Source organism: Odontesthes bonariensis, chromosome 15 (genome assembly GCF_027942865.1).
Source record: "Odontesthes bonariensis isolate fOdoBon6 chromosome 15, fOdoBon6.hap1, whole genome shotgun sequence".
NCBI lineage: Eukaryota > Metazoa > Chordata > Actinopteri > Atheriniformes > Atherinopsidae > Odontesthes > Odontesthes bonariensis.
This window is the reverse complement of record NC_134520.1, coordinates 9,735,311-9,751,982: the sequence shown is the minus strand read 5'-3', so window position 1 is coordinate 9,751,982 and position 16,672 is coordinate 9,735,311. Positions and strand designations below refer to the sequence as shown.

General features: G+C 42.7%; 1 protein-coding gene across 2 annotated transcripts; it reads left to right on the top strand.

Moving 5' to 3' along the window:
• The first annotated feature begins 2,313 nt into the window (after window positions 1-2,313).
• On the top strand, window positions 2,314-13,937 carry LOC142400222 (leucine-rich repeat-containing protein 24-like). Of its 2 annotated transcripts, none has more exons than XM_075484958.1 (8): window positions 2,314-2,786; window positions 5,555-5,733; window positions 5,837-5,923; window positions 7,045-7,236; window positions 7,672-7,840; window positions 8,175-8,437; window positions 11,018-11,587; window positions 12,553-13,937. In XM_075484958.1, the coding sequence occupies exons 2-8, from the start codon at window positions 5,572-5,574 to the stop codon at window positions 12,967-12,969; spliced, it is 1,860 nt and encodes a 619-aa protein (XP_075341073.1). In that variant the 5' UTR covers window positions 2,314-2,786; window positions 5,555-5,571; the 3' UTR covers window positions 12,970-13,937. The 2 variants fall into 2 exon arrangements, with proteins under 2 accessions (XP_075341073.1, XP_075341072.1); XM_075484957.1 differs by having other exon boundaries at window positions 12,550-13,937.
• The last annotated feature ends 2,735 nt before the right edge of the window (window positions 13,938-16,672 follow it).

Sequence of the window (16,672 nt, the reverse complement as noted above, 5' to 3'; positions counted from 1 at the left end):
GACTTCTACAGGCATGCTCTGTAGTCTTTCGACTAAAACAAGAATCCACTCACCAGATTATCAACATTTATGGTTGAATTCATTGATGAAAACATCAATAAATTCATTTTGCTAATACAAGATTGTTGCTGCTAAACTGAAGTCCTGACAAAAAGCAAGTACAGCCTCTTTCCTTCCCAGGTTTTACATATCAAGGGCCACATCTCAGACTCAACGGGCCTCAGCATGCTATAGTTCATGACAGTACAATTAGAAAAAGACTGAACAAAGCCTCTCTAAAAAGAACATGACAGCACAACTTCTGGAACAATGTCTTTTGAACCAAAGTGGAGCTGTTATTATGCACAACAGGGCGTTTGGAGAAAAAACAAACGGCGATTCAAGACACATCTCATACGTTCAACTATGAGCAGAAATCTCTGTGCATCCTCCAACAGTATGCAGTGAGATCAGGTGCTTCTGAGTTAAGGACAATCAACTGACAAAAGGATAAAAGAAGGTGTGAAGCATATTCAATTCAATTTTATTTATATAGCACCAAGATGCAACAAATGCCATCTCAAGACACTTCAAAGGTACAATCCAGTTCAAGCCAACTAGAATCCAATTCATTGTAATCAAATAATAATCCAATCAAATCCAATTCATTAAATTCCAAACGACTCCAAATAATACATTCAAAGCCAATTTAAAAAAAAGTAGCCTAGCTAAGGAAACCAAAGGCTCAAGGTGAAACTTCTCTTCAATCCAATCCCCCGTCCTGAGCGTGCACGAGGCGACTGTGGAAAGAAAAAACCTCCATCAGAACCAGGAAGGGTGGCCATCTACCTCGACCAGCCGGGGGCTGAGAAGACAGAAAAGAGGGGACAACAAACACCAGACGGGATACCTTCTGAGACAGAGACACACAAGTTAATGACAAATGTAGGGGCCGTTCTCTCCCAAAGAGGCTTCCCTGATACCAGACTACATCCTTGTGCTGTATGTGTGCTTATAGGCCAGCTTATAGGTCTCCAAGGTGATTAACCCCGGAGGCTGTGCGACTCAAGCTTCCTCGGACCCTCTGAGACCACCCCACATTCCATATGTCTAAGATTAAGCCAGCACTTACCTCCAAGCTAAACCAGCTTGAATATTACGCCTTTGTTGGAAATACAGTTGTAAAGACTTTTTTATTCTGTGTGGTGTAATTTGAGTCAGGTCACTGGTCATTACAGTGAGGACAGTATCATTTCTATTATGTCAGGGTGAGTGAAACCTTAGATTTGAAATAGGGTGGACTTGGCTTTTTTTTTTTTTTTACAAGACTGTATGCGCCATTTTAGACCATCTCCTTCAACAAAGGAGACTGAGTAGCATTTTTGCCTTAAGGAGAAAAACTATAAAGGGGTCCCCAGCATTCAAACAGCAACAATTTAATCTTAGCTGGAAATGCTGCAGGCCATCACAGTTGTACCTGGGGTAGAAACATTGATTTTTGGGGTTCCTGGTGCATTTCAAGCAGTCATGACTGCTTGAAATCTACCTCACTACTAAAGAGCTGGGATGAAGTAAGACATTCTGCACTCAAGTCTGGTAGTCTGTTCTGCCCACTGCTGTTGTGTGGTCAGGGGTTATTGGAGCAGTAGCACACCAGACGCTGTTATACCAACACTGACTCTGCTTCCACCAGTGGTGACAAAAGGAGCAGATGGTAAGTGGTGATATCAGATCTGTTTGAGTTCATAAAGCTCTTTGAGTGGTCAGCTCGACTGGAAAAGCACTATTTAAGTACAGTCCTTTTACCATTTTCCATTTAAGTTGTGGGAGCACGTTAACATCCGTGCCAGAGGCAGAAACTCTTTTGATCCTTCTGTAATTCCCCGTCTTCTCCAACCAACAGTCTCACAGCTGATTGAAACAAGATGGCATTGTTCCCATTGGTCATTTGGACTTATTCATTTGTGTGACTTGTCTTTTCTGGAGAGTGACAGTAGGATTAAGTCAGTGAATATGTCAGACAGAACTCGTGTAATGACAACTGAAAAAGGTGAGTCCCTCTTTAAATAGCTACCTCACCATAACCGGGGGCCATCCACAAGCTTTCCTCTGAAGGTCTCAGAGCTAAACTCTTCCTGATCTGGATTCTGAATGTGTGAAAAACACTCAATGTTAGACTGACTAAATGGAAAAAACAAAACAAAAAGAACGTTCGCTCAGTATAAATGCACTGAGTTTAACACATTTTCAACTCAAAGCTTTTCTGTTGAGCAAACATGTCGCTTTTAGTCCATGTAACAAGTGCCTTAGTTGAGAGTGATTCATACCTTGGAACTGCGTAATTTGTTTGAATATTCGGGCTTTATCGGTGCTATTCCTTTAAGATGTTAATAAATTCGAGGTAGACTCGTTTTTTCTGACCATGACAGAGAAGAGAGCGAACGGCTGAACATTTCGAGCAAATGTCAATTAAACACAGTCTCTGTATGAGCGGTTTTATTGTGAACGACTCTAAGCGGAAGTGAGCACAGCTGGCTGTTCCTCCACAGCTGGATGAGAGGATGCGCTGAGAGCACAGCTGGATGATGGGACTGAACAAAGACATCTGACCCTGAGCCGGGGCTCCACCGTTCTGCGCCGGATCCCGCCGTCTCCTCTGCGCACTGTGGATCATCCAGAAGCCGCCGCTCTGCGGGGACATGCGTCATCTGCAACACAACCCAAATCACGGGGATTAGCGTCGAATAAGGAGGCGCCGTGCAGAGGAGACATCGCTGTCGGAGTCGTCGGAGTCTGTCGTCAGTGAGGTATCAATGATCCACCGTCTGCGGAGTCTGATTGTCTCTCTGAGCCGCTCGCACGCATCCATGTTGTTTGCGCTGATGCGGGGCTTCTCCGCTGAGGCCGTGTCAGCGGTGGTGGGATCAGCTCGGGTTTAGGCTGCAGAGGGGGCCTACCGCAACGCTGCTGTGGATACCGCCACTGCTCTCCTAACTGATCTCAGAGCACGGGTTTCTGCTGCCCTGTGTCCTTCAGTCGGTGCTGCAGTGACGTTATCTACCTGCATGTGGCGTGAGTCAGGAGCCCAGGTGGGGACGGTGGTCAGGTAAACAGCAGCAGAGTGATGCTGGAGGTGTCCACCAAGGCAGGTAAAGGAAGCACCTGGGTGGCAAATCTGGTTCAACATCTGCCTCATGGCGTGATGTGGCTCCTTAGGGACAGATTCACGGACTGAGGAGAAGATGAGAAAAAGTTTTCAGTTGTAGAGCTATTTCGGTGACTGGATTTCTTGGAAATCAAAGTGTGTCCCACATTGTATGAGCTTTATTTCTAACACTGGCTCACTCACAGACTTCTCACCATTTCTAAAACTCTAGTGCTGTTTAATGCAACTGTGTGTAACAGTTGATCACATCAGCAGAGATGTGGGAGGATTTCAAATTTCAGATGAGCTGAAAATCATTTTCCAACTTGATTCTTCCTGCTAACTTAAAGAGGAAATGAAGCTGAGCAGCGTAATGATGAAGCTGTAACTTAAAGGCCTACTTTACCATTTACCACCTTACAATAATGTCTTCTGCACTGTTTACTTGTTTCACTTCTGCCTCAATGTCTGATCACTCTAACTTTTTATTCAGTGCACGTACAGGATTTATTGTTTGTAATAGACAATGCTGTCAAAACTGCTGGAAAAATTGCATAAAGAAATAATCTGGTCCATTCTATAAATAATGCCACAGCGTAACAGCTCATGTGTTGATGAGGTTGGATTTACTGAATCATAAGATCTGGTGAGAACAAGATCTAATTTCTTCAAGTATTTTCAAGTTTGTCATTTGAAACAACAAACAGACAATTTGGCTTCCTCAGGCTGGCAGCTGTGCCTCAATTTAAATGAAAGAGATGTTGTACTCAGATGACAGTCCCACAGCTCAGTGTGGCCACCTGAGATGAGACTGCTCCATATGTGTTCACCCGCTGAAGCAGCCCAACAGCCCAGCAGTGCTACATACATTAGATCCTGTAGGTGCACTGAATAAACTATAGATAATATAATATAAACATATGTGAACTTTGAAAAATATAAAGGCCTGGACAGTGTTTAGCACTGTCACCACACAGTAATGGCTTCCAGGTTCCAAACCCAGCTGGGGCCTTTCTGTGTGGAGTTGGCATGTTCTCCCTGGGCTTTAGGAGTTAGATTAAGCGGGTATAGAAGATGAATGGATGGATGGAAAAATAAAAAAGATGTGTGGTCATTATGAACTGTGAAGAAAATGACTTTACCTACAGTTGGAGTCAGCATCTTTGGACCATCAGAGGTATTGCACTTTAAGACCCTTCAATTCACAAAGCAGTAGCTGCAACATTAGGCTTCCACTTAAATATAAAGAAAAAAACTTGATCCCTGCACAGCAAATTCTGAGCTATAGAACAGACTGTGTGACTTCAAGTCATCTCAGTTTGAGTGTATGTCGAATGCACTTTAGTTGAAGTGAGGAGTTGACTTTTTCAAGGGTTAAATCTGAAGTCTTACTGGTGTTATAATGCATATGCTGTTGGTGAAAAGTGACCCAAGTGAGCTCATTTTCAGCTGAACTCTCTCCGCTGTCATGAGTTGAGACCTGACAGTTTTATCTTCCCAGCTCGTAGAAATAGCTGTTAATATTTCCACACCACAACAAACGATGATATGCATTCCACTTAGAGCAGCAGTTTGGCATGAAACCTATCTCACTGTAAACTTGACTGAGATGTTGAGAAGCCTTTTCCTGTCTCAGAGCTCCTACTTTCAAACCAAGGCCCATTGTTTATCATTGTTTCAGGCGATAAAGACCTCGCTCATTATCAATCTTTTAATTACAGATTACTTGGTGTCATTTGACAAAATTGTCTAATTTAAAGTCCCATAGCAGTGAGATGCATGCTGGGAATGATAAGGAGGAGCTACTCATCAACGTAGAGTTAAACCATGAGTGCCTGTGGCCTCGCCTCCTGACACGTAAGGCTTTACATAAAGAAGTAGAACTGCAAGTAAGGGCGAGTAGGTGACATCATAATAATAATGTGACATGAATACCAAACTCCTTTTTTCATTATTAATTCTAAACTCGTGCATTGTTTTTTCAGTCAGTCATGTTAGAAAGATGTGCAGTCTGTAGAAGCTCATTTTGTCTTATTTTGTCTGATAAAAGTTCTGCTGATAAGAAGCCAAACAAGGATCTGAGAATATTTGATGTAAAGTGACTAAAAAGACAGAATGTGTATAAAGGATTTGATTGCATAATATATTTCACGGAGTTGTAAGGCTCAAGCCTTCAGATGGAGCTCAGATTTCGTGTTCCCAACAAACCTAACACTACCGCAATTAAAATGATCTGGATGGATGATTAACATTTCAATATTTTTCTGAGAAGAGCAACAAAACCATGCCAACAACTCGTGCAATGTGTAATCAGACCTTCAGCTTAGATGCAACTATGCGGCAGAATTTGTTACAGAGGGAGTTTGTTTGGCCCTGACACAGTGCTGATCGTGACTATCCTGCATGTTCACTGTTCCCACTCTTCTCCAGTCCCGTCTCTGGATGTTATGGCTGTGTTGTTGCTGCTTCTTGTCTCCATGCTGCTCCTGTCCCCGCACATCCGAGCTTCTCCCTCCTGTCCGGTGGGCTGTCGCTGTTATAGCCTCACCGTGGAGTGTGGCTCCACACACCTGAGGGACATCCCCAAACACATTCCTCCTTCCACTCAGGTGGGTTCATTGTTCTCGGAGCTCTCACCCATTTGTCCCAAATCTGTTGATACATTCATTAATGGTGGATAAAACCTTTTATCTTGCTGTCTTCCCTACCCAGACAATCTTCCTCCAGGACAATATGATTAGTCAGATCCGTCGACTGGACCTTGCTCTGCTGAAACATCTGCACTACCTGTATCTGCAGGTAATACAACATGCACACACACATACCTTCACTGGTTCAATGTAAAGTTAGGAGATGCTAATCTTTTATGGAGGTATACCGCTGTCTTGAATAAGAGAGTCCTCTTTAGATTTGCGAGCAGGACTCTCTCTTCTCTGACGGGATCATATGAAACATAACTAGCATACACACAACGACATGGTCAGTGTCATACCCGGCATCTTTAGACACTGCACAAGAGTCCAAGAGCAAAAAGAGCAGACAGAAAAAGTCTGAGTGGAGGAAAAAACTGCTGAGCAGGAGGTTTGTACAAGCAGCAGGGAGCCTGAGTGGAAACAAATAGGTTTGAGTTGGAGCTGAGTATATTATATTAGATTAGATTAGATTCAACTTTATTGTCGAAGAGCAAGTGCAGGTACAAGCCAATAAAATGCAGTTAGCATCCAACCAGAAGTGCAAAGGTGTGCTTTTATATATACAGAATAAATAATATGTACATAATATACACAGAATATATACAGACTAAATATATACACTGTATATACTATGTAAATAAGTAACTGAAGATTAATAAATTCAACAATTAAATAAAAAATAGTGCATAGACAGTGCAGAACAGAGTGAAATGAAAAAGAACAGTGCAAACCAGAAGTTGTGCAAATGGCAGTGAAGGGCAAGAAGGTGCTATTGGGTGGGAGGAGAAGAGTGGGTGGTTGGAGTAGGGTGGAGGGATGGGGTAGAGACTTACAAGGATTTAAGTCTGAGTGCAGAGACTTGAAGGGGAGCAGTATAATATCGTGTAATATACAATATCATATATATAACTATAATATTATAGCATGATAGTGTGGAATCAAGAAACAACTTTGTTAAATCAACACACTTTTGTTGCAGGACTCTTGACTCTTGATATGAGGCAGCAAAATACCTCCACAATGTTTTGTTTGCATGGCAGACTGGTGGCACAACCATCTTAGCAGTTGAAGCTGTGCTTCATAAAATTTCTCTTATATATAAGAGACGTACAAATCAAAAGAAGAAAGGGCGAATGTGAGCAACATGAGCATCAGCCACAGATGGTGCAGTTGGTGAGCAGTAACCAAAGAGTTCTGTTTGGTTCGCTTCTCATCTCACTCCTCCAGAACAACACCATCTCAGGTGTGGAGTCTGGCTCTTTCCAGGACCAGGGTCAGCTGTTGGAGCTAGCTCTGAATGGGAACCGCATCCACCTGGTGACAGCTGACATGTTTCAGGGGCTTGAACACCTCCGTATTCTCTACCTGTCAGGAAATGACATCACACGTCTGACAGACTACACCTTCCGTGGTTTACAGGTAAAGCATACGAGAATACAGTGTGGCCAATACCGTTTTACTTTTGTGTTTTACAAAGAATGATTTCTTCTTTGTTTCAGACTGGCATTATTTTCATAAAAGTGGTCACTTGGTAAAATATGGCTCTGTGGCTCATGCTAACTCCCCACTGACTGTGTGGATTGTGAATATTTAGAGCACTTGCACAGAACAATCTATGTTAATTCAGGACAAGCAGAAATAAGCCCTGATTGACGTTTTTTCAAATCTCCACAATGATAATGGTGGCCTCATAGTTGGCACAATTAATAATGCCACAATAATGACAATTTTAACAAAAATACAAACAAAATATATAGCTCTTGAAATAAACAAGAGCTATTCAGAACTTTGTAAGATGCTGTTCAGCTGAGTTGCTACACAAAGCTTCATGAATGATGTGTCCCATCTCTGCAGCGACTGCAGGAGCTCCATTTGCAGCATAACAGCATAGAAATGATAGCAGACCAGGCCCTGGTTGGGCTGAGCTCTCTGGCTCTGCTGGACCTCAGCAGGAATAATCTTCACACCATGGGTCCTGCATCACTGCGGCCTCTGGTTAGCCTGCAGGTGCTCCGTATTACAGGTGGGACTGGATTATTGATGACAAACCCACAACCATGTGGGTCTATCTGTTTTGTTAAAAATGCAACCTGCTGTTTTTACAGCTGCTCATCTTTATTATCATGGTAACCCTCATTCAACACCAACGGAAAGTTGTAACTAAAGCCATGTTGATAGTATGGACTGAGCTGAGGGGCAGATACTTATTTCCTGCCCTCATAATGGAATAAAAACAAGTTGCTTTTCAGTATTCAATTATTCTGGACTTTCTGAAGCTTTTTGGACAATGAGATATGAGTAAAAGCTCCCATTGGGAAGAGCTTCCAACCACTCATGTGATCTCTGCTCTGCTGTAGACAACCCATGGCGCTGTGACTGTGCTCTGCACTGGCTGAGGAGCTGGATTGATGAGGCAGGTCAGCGGCTGCTCAGCTCTGCAGAGCGCCGGCTGGTCTGCACCGAGCCACCACGCCTCTCTCACCTCAGCCTGGTGGAGGTCCCTCTCAACAGCCTGGTGTGTATCCCTCCTCTGGTGCAGCTGGAGCCCAGGAGGCTGGCAGTGCGCCTGGGAGACAGCCTCAGGGTGTCCTGCCATGCCTCTGGTTATCCTCGTCCTCAGGTAGGCCGACTTAAAGTCAATAAGTTTTACTTCCAACAGTTTCCTCAACTATGCTTATATTTCACCACTACAATATACTATGGTAAGTTCAGTAAAAGATTTAAAGGTATCCAAATGATCAATTCTGGAATACTTACTTACATGTTGGATTGTGGTAGTTGTGATTCGGGTTACTGTCACCAAAAAGGTTACACATGGCTGGGACAGAAGTGAAACAAAATCCCAAAACTTAAAGGCTGTTGGTGCATTTAGGACAGTGGTGGATCACTGTCTAAGTCATCCATAGTTATATTATTGTTAGTGAAGACAGATTGTAAAACAGGAAATACCTAATATCTTTTTAAGAACGTATAAGATACTGTATTTTCACAGTTTATCCTTTCTAACACTTTTTTTTAAGGGTCCTCCTCAGTTCATTTCAACTGCAGGAAACATGGGTTAGTACAGGGAGACTTTTTGCCCTCAAAATGATCCTGATAGTAAATTTTGGACAGCAATATTATTTTTTACAATATAGTGCCAAGTGGGCTGCACCCGTCCACCCAAACTGTTCAGGCTGGTTGGCCCATTGACAGCTGGGACAGGCTCCATCCCCCCAGACCCTGAACTGGTTTGGCGGGTGGATGGACAGTGCCGCTTCAACATAAAAGACATCTCAGGGACTCTCTGAGACAGGACAGAAACCAGCACCAGAGGGATCACTCTTGGGGTCATTTTACACAAATATAGTGAGTGGTTGTGTACTACCAGTGTCTTTTCCATCTTCATCCCAGCATTTATTTTCCAAAGCAGATAGAAATGCCTCAGCACCACCCTTATAGGAAGTATAGTGCTGTGTGACAGCAGCTGAGGAGTATGTCCTCCTTTTCACCATAGCTTCACAGCCTCTGTCTGTGCACGGCAGAGGGACCTGCTCCACAGACTGATACCCACCAACAAGTCTGTGGACCAACTTTCTCATATCACTCATGTTTTAGATCGCAGTGGAAACACAATTACCTGCAAGGTTTGAAGTACCAGGTACTTTTGGTAAAAATGTTTTTCTAGTCATGTTCATGGTTGAACTTATTTCAACTCATTAGACAAACACAAAGTCAAATCAAGTGTAAGAACAGGGTCTTTTCAGTGACTAAATCGTAGTAAGGAGACTCCTGGTTAAAACTAAGAGTTTTCACTTTAACCTGGGATGAAGGAAAATGGGTAGAAACACTGTTGGAATGTCGGAACAAACTTAGGTTTTTCTCCAGAGGCAGCGAACATGAAATACAGCTGCTCAGCAAATATCTTACAACCTGGGCTCATCTAGATATACATCAAGCATGATAGCAGAATCTGTCAGGGGGGAGTTAATGTGAGGCTGAGGGTGGTAAAACTGATGTGCATTGCTATTACTGTTTGATTTTTTTTTCCTTTCTGAATGTTGGCTCCTGGCCCCATAATCAGACACCCACCCTGCGTGTTCAACTGGCTCAAAGCCTTCCTTGGCAAGCTTGCCCCTTACACGTTCTCTGCTTGCCAGCAGTGTGTCGTGTAAAGTATCATTCTCTGGGACGGTTTCCCAGCAGCTTATATCGTAATATTTACGATGATGCAGCATACTGTTGGTGGGTTTTCAGGACAGCTCTTTAGGTCCTGCAGCCCCACAGATTAAATGTGGTTTTCGTCAGAGCTTCCTGGGCTACATGCATGAGCTGAGCTCAGAGATAACTTGAACTAGGAATTGCTTAATTGTACAACAGCTGTGAGTGTAACCAACCAAACTTTCAAGTAAAGAGAAACCTCACACAAAGTAAATTACTTAACTGTTCCTCAGAACTTCAGTAATACTTGAGGATGATTTACTGTGTGTGTGTGTGTGTGTGTGTGTGTGTAGTGTTCAGTGAATCATAATAATGATCCTGAATAATTATTATCTACTTTCTCGTCCTCAAATCTGAATCAGTAGGAAAGTTAAAGAAAGTCAGTTTTATTTAAGCCTTTGTTATAGATAATTAGCTAACACTTTTGAATCCAGAGTAGGTTTTTTTAAGTAAAGGTTTAATTACAGCAACCTTAAAAGTCTGAGGTACATATCCTGTCAACAAAGACAGATTGATCAAATCCAATATGGAAGAGTTGATTAAAGGGAAAACCTCCTTGAACAGTCTGGTTGGGATTGGGTCTAAAATACAAGTTGATGGTTTAGAAGAGACTATTGCTGTTGTTAGTTCAGAGAGATCAACTGGGCAGAAGCCGTCTAAATACAAATCAGGTTCTAAAGATACTTCTAAAGCTGCTGTACTTGATGATACATCACTGATAATAGTGGGAAGGACTCCATCAATCTTCTCTCTGATAGAACCAATTTTATTGATAAAGAAGCTCAAGAAATCATGACTCCTAAGATGTTTTTGTGTCTATTATTTTAAAGTGATGGTTTTAATATATGAAATGGAAGTCATTAAAGCCATCACGCCTGTACTTAAAACCATTATGGACTGTTCCTTTAGTTTTTTAAAATAATTTCCTTGTCTTGTGTTTGCTTAATGAGTCTTTCATTTCAGTAAAAGCACATAAATGACTAAACACCTTTGCTTGCAGGTGACCTGGAGGAAAGCATCCCAGGGTAAAGTAGTGCACTCTCCCAGAGGCCTGGTTCAGGAGTTTGGTGCTGGAGGAGGTGGCATGGACGGACCAGAGGAGCCCTCAGAGGAAGGCAGAGTCAGTCTGCAGAAGACTGCCGGCGAGCGCTTTGACCCTGACACCGGCAGCGGCATGCTGTTTCTCAGCAATGTCACAGTGGCCCATGCAGGTTTCTATGAATGTGAGGCCTGGAACGCAGGAGGTGTGGCTAAGGTGACCTTTCAGCTTGCCATCAACACGTCCACATCGTCCTCCTCCTCCTCTTCAATCTGGGCCTCGTGGTCTCAGGTGTCCTCACCATACTCCCCTGCCTGGCCCCGAATGAGAAGCCATGGTCCCGCTTTGGGCTCCGACGTGAGCCGGGAGCCCCTGTATGCCCTGGGCAGCATGGCCTTCAGTGCTCTGGGAGCTGCCACACAGACCGCCATCGCTGTGGGCATTTCCTTGTTGGCTTTGACTGCTCTGCTGCTCGTTGCCATGATCTACAGCCGACATCACCAGCGAGATAAGGCTGATGGTGCTGAAAAGGTGCATATTTGTCTGACTACACAATTAAATGGCACATTCTAAAATAAACAAAAACGTTACATGGATAGAAAGTGACAGAAAGCTCGAGGGGCAATGCAAATTTAGGGAAGCCAAGAATTTGATATGAATGCCAAATGTACTGCTGCCATCATAGCAAAAGCAAAATAAATCATCCGTTTCTAAATGTTTCAGCAATCTTCATAAAACTTCATAAAATCTACATGTATGAAAAAATATGCAATCATTTCTCAACATCAGCGTGTCCTGTTAAAATAAGTAACCAATTGACTCAGTTTTCTCGTTCTGACTAATTTGGTGTGCTTTTGCTCGAGATAACTTCTATATGGTGTAAAAATTGGTTGAGTACAACCCTGTTGTATAAACTTGTGTCTGACCAATGAACAGTTAACATGATGATAGAGATATCTGGCAGCATGTTGTAGGTATCAGATCTGTGGGTAGCTTTTGTGTTGTTGGTGCAGAATGTGGGTTTGGTCTTTTCAGTGTTAGCATACTTGAAACACAGATGTCGCTAACAAGAACACCTGTCTTACTGGCACAGCGGTGTGCCCACCGCCAGAACAGCCCCTGACATTAGGGAGTCCTTAAATGTGCAGTCAGTTGTGTAACATTAGCAGCAGAGTGTCCTATCTCCTCACACACTGTTCACCTAAACAGTGGTAGAAAGTGAAGGACAGGGTGGCCCCTCATAGACAACACACAGCCACAAAAACAGTCCAGTAAACTTCAGGCACACAGCAGATCCCAACTCTGACTCTCAGTCTAAATACATTAGTATGCAAGTTGTGTTTTAATCAGAAAAATAACAAATTATAAACAAAGGTGTGTTTGCATTGGTTAGAGACATGTGTATAACACAACAGATGTAAAGAATGACACACATTTGCATTATATCATGCATTTATTATACTTCTGAAGTGATCAACATGAATTTTACCCAGCAGGAGGAGAGCATACTGTATGTGAATGACTACTCTGATGGCCCCACCACCTTTGCCCAGCTGGAAGAGTACCGTGACGAGCGAGGCCATGAAATGTACGTCCTGAACAGAGCCAAGCCTGTGCTTCCTCCTGCTCCGCTACCAGCCGTCTCCACCACCAACCTAGGCTGCTCCGCGGCATCCGACACCTCTAGTAATACCCTCTCTGTGGGGCCTGGCCAAACTTCAAGTCCCACGCTTGTTCCCAACAAACAGCAACAACAACAACAACAGAAGGACGGTGACATACGGACCATGAGGAGAATGGCAGGGGAAGGAGGAGAAGCAGAGCCTGTGATCCCATCAGAGGCCGAGGGAATGTTTCTTAACCACCCAGGAATGTTCATGGAATCTCAGATCGCATATGAGATCCACTGCTAAAGGATGGAGGGAATCCACTGCAACAATGTTTCATCTGAAGAAACTCAGGGTGCCACAGCTGAAATCAGCCACTAAGTGATGGAGTTACTGATGCCTGTGCAGGGAAGACTCTCCCTGACTGCTTGACGTGACTGAGGAGGTTCACACGTCAGCCAGAGCTCCCAGTCTGCTCAACAGCTCAAATGTTAATACTTTTAATGGGCAAACGATGCTACTGTGTGCCAAGAGTGGCAAGTTAGGTCAACGGGTAGGTTGGCGCTCAGCGGCTCTACACTAAAAGATAGTGGTACCTGGACTCAGGTTTCCACTGAGCTGCACACAACCCAACCGCCCAGTGCATGATCATGACATCAGAAATACTTTAATACCGGAAAACTTTCACCATCATAAGTGCAAGAACTAACATCTGTCCTCTCTGGAAGTTCCAGCTCAGTGGCAGTTTGAGTGGATTCAAATTCTCTCTGCTGTTGATAACTACATGTTTTAACTTGGTCTGGCTGTTAAGCACAGTTAGGGTAGTTTGGCAACAATGGACTTTTGTAACATGTTGATCATCACAGAGAAAAGGTCCTAAAGGAAAAATCTTATTTTCAGACTCTGAATCTCCAGTCACTCACTACAGTGCTGCATGTTCCATGTCCTGCCCACTTCCAGACAACAGCGAAACGAGGTTCTGTGGCAGAAAGTGAGCTCAACTTCCCCGCTCTCACTCAGTGCAGTCCGCCTTCAGTGAGGTGAACATAAGTGCTGCATGATGTGAATTCCAGTGTTTCAAGATGAACAACGGGCTCTTTCTGTCCCATAAGAAGAGGGAAAAGGGTGTGAATAAAGGCTTGAAGGAGGGGCTGGTTAGGTCTACCAGACTACTGTCTCACACACTGAGTATGTGGGGGTTTGTCCTCAGAAATGTACCAACGAAATAACGTCAGTGAGCCTAACAGCATTTGATAAATATGTTCAGAATTTTGTGCTTGCCGTTACTGCCAATCACTTTGTATCTTTCATCGAATCATGCAGTTCACCTCTTGTCAAAGAATCAAACTCTACTGAATACTTCTGTCATTTCATTCTTTAAACTAAACCTGCACTGGAGCAGGTCTGACATGCAGCACAGCAGTTCAATTAGATGGTTAACATTGAGATGCTCACCAGTTTAAAGTGAGCAACTAAGACCTGTTAAGACACACTGTGTCAAAAAAAAAACATGAACCAACAACAGTCCATCCGGGCTGCTCTCTGTTCCCTCAGCTTGGACAGGATCATTCTCAGTGTACAGTTTGCTTTGTACTCACTCCTGTGTTCTGTCTGCCATGGGACACTCTGCAACGGTCTGTGTAACCATGACAACAAGAACAACTTGACATTATTACTTTTTTTTGTCTTTAAAGGTTCAGGGTGACAGGGTTCATACTGAAATGCCATAAATGTCTTCTTTATATTCATCAATGCTAGTGTTTACATTGAGTGAATGCTGTGTGATGTATCAGAATTCTTACAAATGATTAAATTATTGATCAAATATCTTTGCTTTCTAGAAAGTGTCATGGTGAAGGTGCTGCACATTTTTCAGATTTTTTACACAATGAAGTTCTTCAAATGTAGTCTCCAAGTTACGGGCTATGTATAGCCAAGGATTCCCCAGAACAACCTGCACTATGCAATACTGAAAGGATGCGTGTTGCTCAGTGGGCAGTTATACGTCAAATGTGTGGGTGTGCAGTACTTGTCTTAAGAATTAAAAGCTTTGAATACATTTCTGTATATGTACAGAGGTTCTTAAATTATGATCTGAAATAAGTCAAAACCAAGATGACAGATGTCTCTGAAAGTTGTGTGAGGTCAAGCATAGATGCACTGTGCAGGTAACATGTATGCACAGGGCTTCTTAGAGGACACTTAGTCTGTAGTGCATTAACTATTTCACAGAAAATGTATCTTTTCTAAATGATTCATTTACATTTAATCAGAATAACAGAAATATCCAAATCATGGAAAAAAGAGAGCACATATTTTGGTGACTGGAGGTACTACCTGCTCAAAGCAAATCACTTTCATTTTATTGGGGGCCCCATATATCTGAAAATTTGTCATTGAGTGAGTCATTCAGATTTGCGTTGGATCTTCCACCTTCTGACTGGTAAAAAAAAAAGGTTACATTTCCATGTCAGGATATAAAACATTAAAATATTAGCAGAACATTATTATCCTATTCATTTCTTCATCAGATTTGTTGCCAACAGCAAATCAAAAAGGAAGAGCAGAGAGTTTCAACTTCTCAGGTGCTTTTGGGAGAACTTGTGAGGCAGAGATACAGAAGCCTAAATCTCGTGCTCTGAGGGTTATCAGGTACTACAGATCTGGGAAGAGGCAGACTCTGAGGAGGAGAGGGGTGGAGTGGAGTCCAGCGGGTCACTCCACCTCCTGAAATGATCCGCTTGAACAGAGGTGGAAGTTAATGGTCATAAGAAAAAGTGAAACACTTCTGAAAAACTGGCAGAATGTCTTCTGCATTACAACTGTTCATTCCTTATTGCTGATGTGTAATTACAGTTTGGTTAATTAATACTGAAACAGGTGTTTTAAAACTGACTTTGCAGTTTTTCCACCATATGCTGAGTCACTGCACTCACTTTTGAGTTTGCCAACATCTTTACGACTTGCAAAGGGAAATTACTCCAAAAATACACAATAAGGTGTTCCATGTATCATACCTGGTTAAACGGACATTTAAGTATATTGAAATTAAGATAAATTTAAATCAAATTACATGAAAAAAATACTATATTATTTAAAAATAGTCATTTTTTTGTTCCACACTTATTCACCGTTATCTCTTAGGCTGCACACCGTTGATACATAGTTTAATCCTTCAAATCCAATCTGTCTCTACAGGTGTGCCCCTCCTCTTCATGACCTACCTTCTCCCTCTTGGCAATATTTTACGTAAATTCAATATCCATTTCCATTGCTTCGCGGATGACACCCAGGTCCACCTTTCCAGCCTTTAATATTAACATTCCAGCCTTCCAGCCACCTTTGCTCCACACTCCCACCCCCTTCCCTCACTTCCTGCTTATCCAAAATAGAATCCTGGTTCACTTCTAACTTCTTGAAATCAAACAGTGACAAAACTGAGATCCGTGTCATTGGAACCTAATCCACACAATCCAGTTTCTCCCTCGCAACTGACGGCTCCTTAGTTTCCCCTTCCCCCCAGGTGAATTCAATTCAGTTTATTTATCTAGCGCCAAATCACAACAATTGCCGTGGCACTTCAATGAAACAGTCCAATTCAAGCAAATAAGAGTCCAATTCATTGTAATCATATTCCAATTAAATCGAATTATTCAAATTTAAAATGAGTCCAATTCATACATATAAAGATAATTCTAAAACAATTTCCTAGCCAAGGAAACCAACAGATTGCACTGAAACTTGTCTTCAGTCCAATCTCCCGTCCTGAGCGTGCCTGAGGCGACTGGAGAGGAACGACTCCCTTTGAACAGGAAGAAACCTCTGGCAGAACCAGACTCAGGAAGGGTGGCCATCCAAATCTACAGCAGCCTACAGCCTCATGTCAGCTATCGGCTCCATCATTTATCACTGCCTCTGCCTGGTATGCATTTGTAATAGGAAAACATGACAAAGCATTTTTCAGTATTTCATGGGTCCCAAATATGGTGATGCGTTTTTCCCCGACAAT

Bases quoted from the DNA above. Each gene is read 5' to 3' on its own strand.
- LOC142400222 (XM_075484957.1), top strand. From the start codon at position 5,572: ATGGCTGTGTTGTTGCTGCTTCTTGTCTCCATGCTGCTCCTGTCCCCG. The intron at 5,734-5,836 runs GTGGGTTCATTG...TTCCCTACCCAG, and splicing joins ACATTCCTCCTTCCACTCAG to ACAATCTTCCTCCAGGACAA. The intron at 5,924-7,044 runs GTAATACAACAT...TCACTCCTCCAG, and splicing joins TGCACTACCTGTATCTGCAG to AACAACACCATCTCAGGTGT.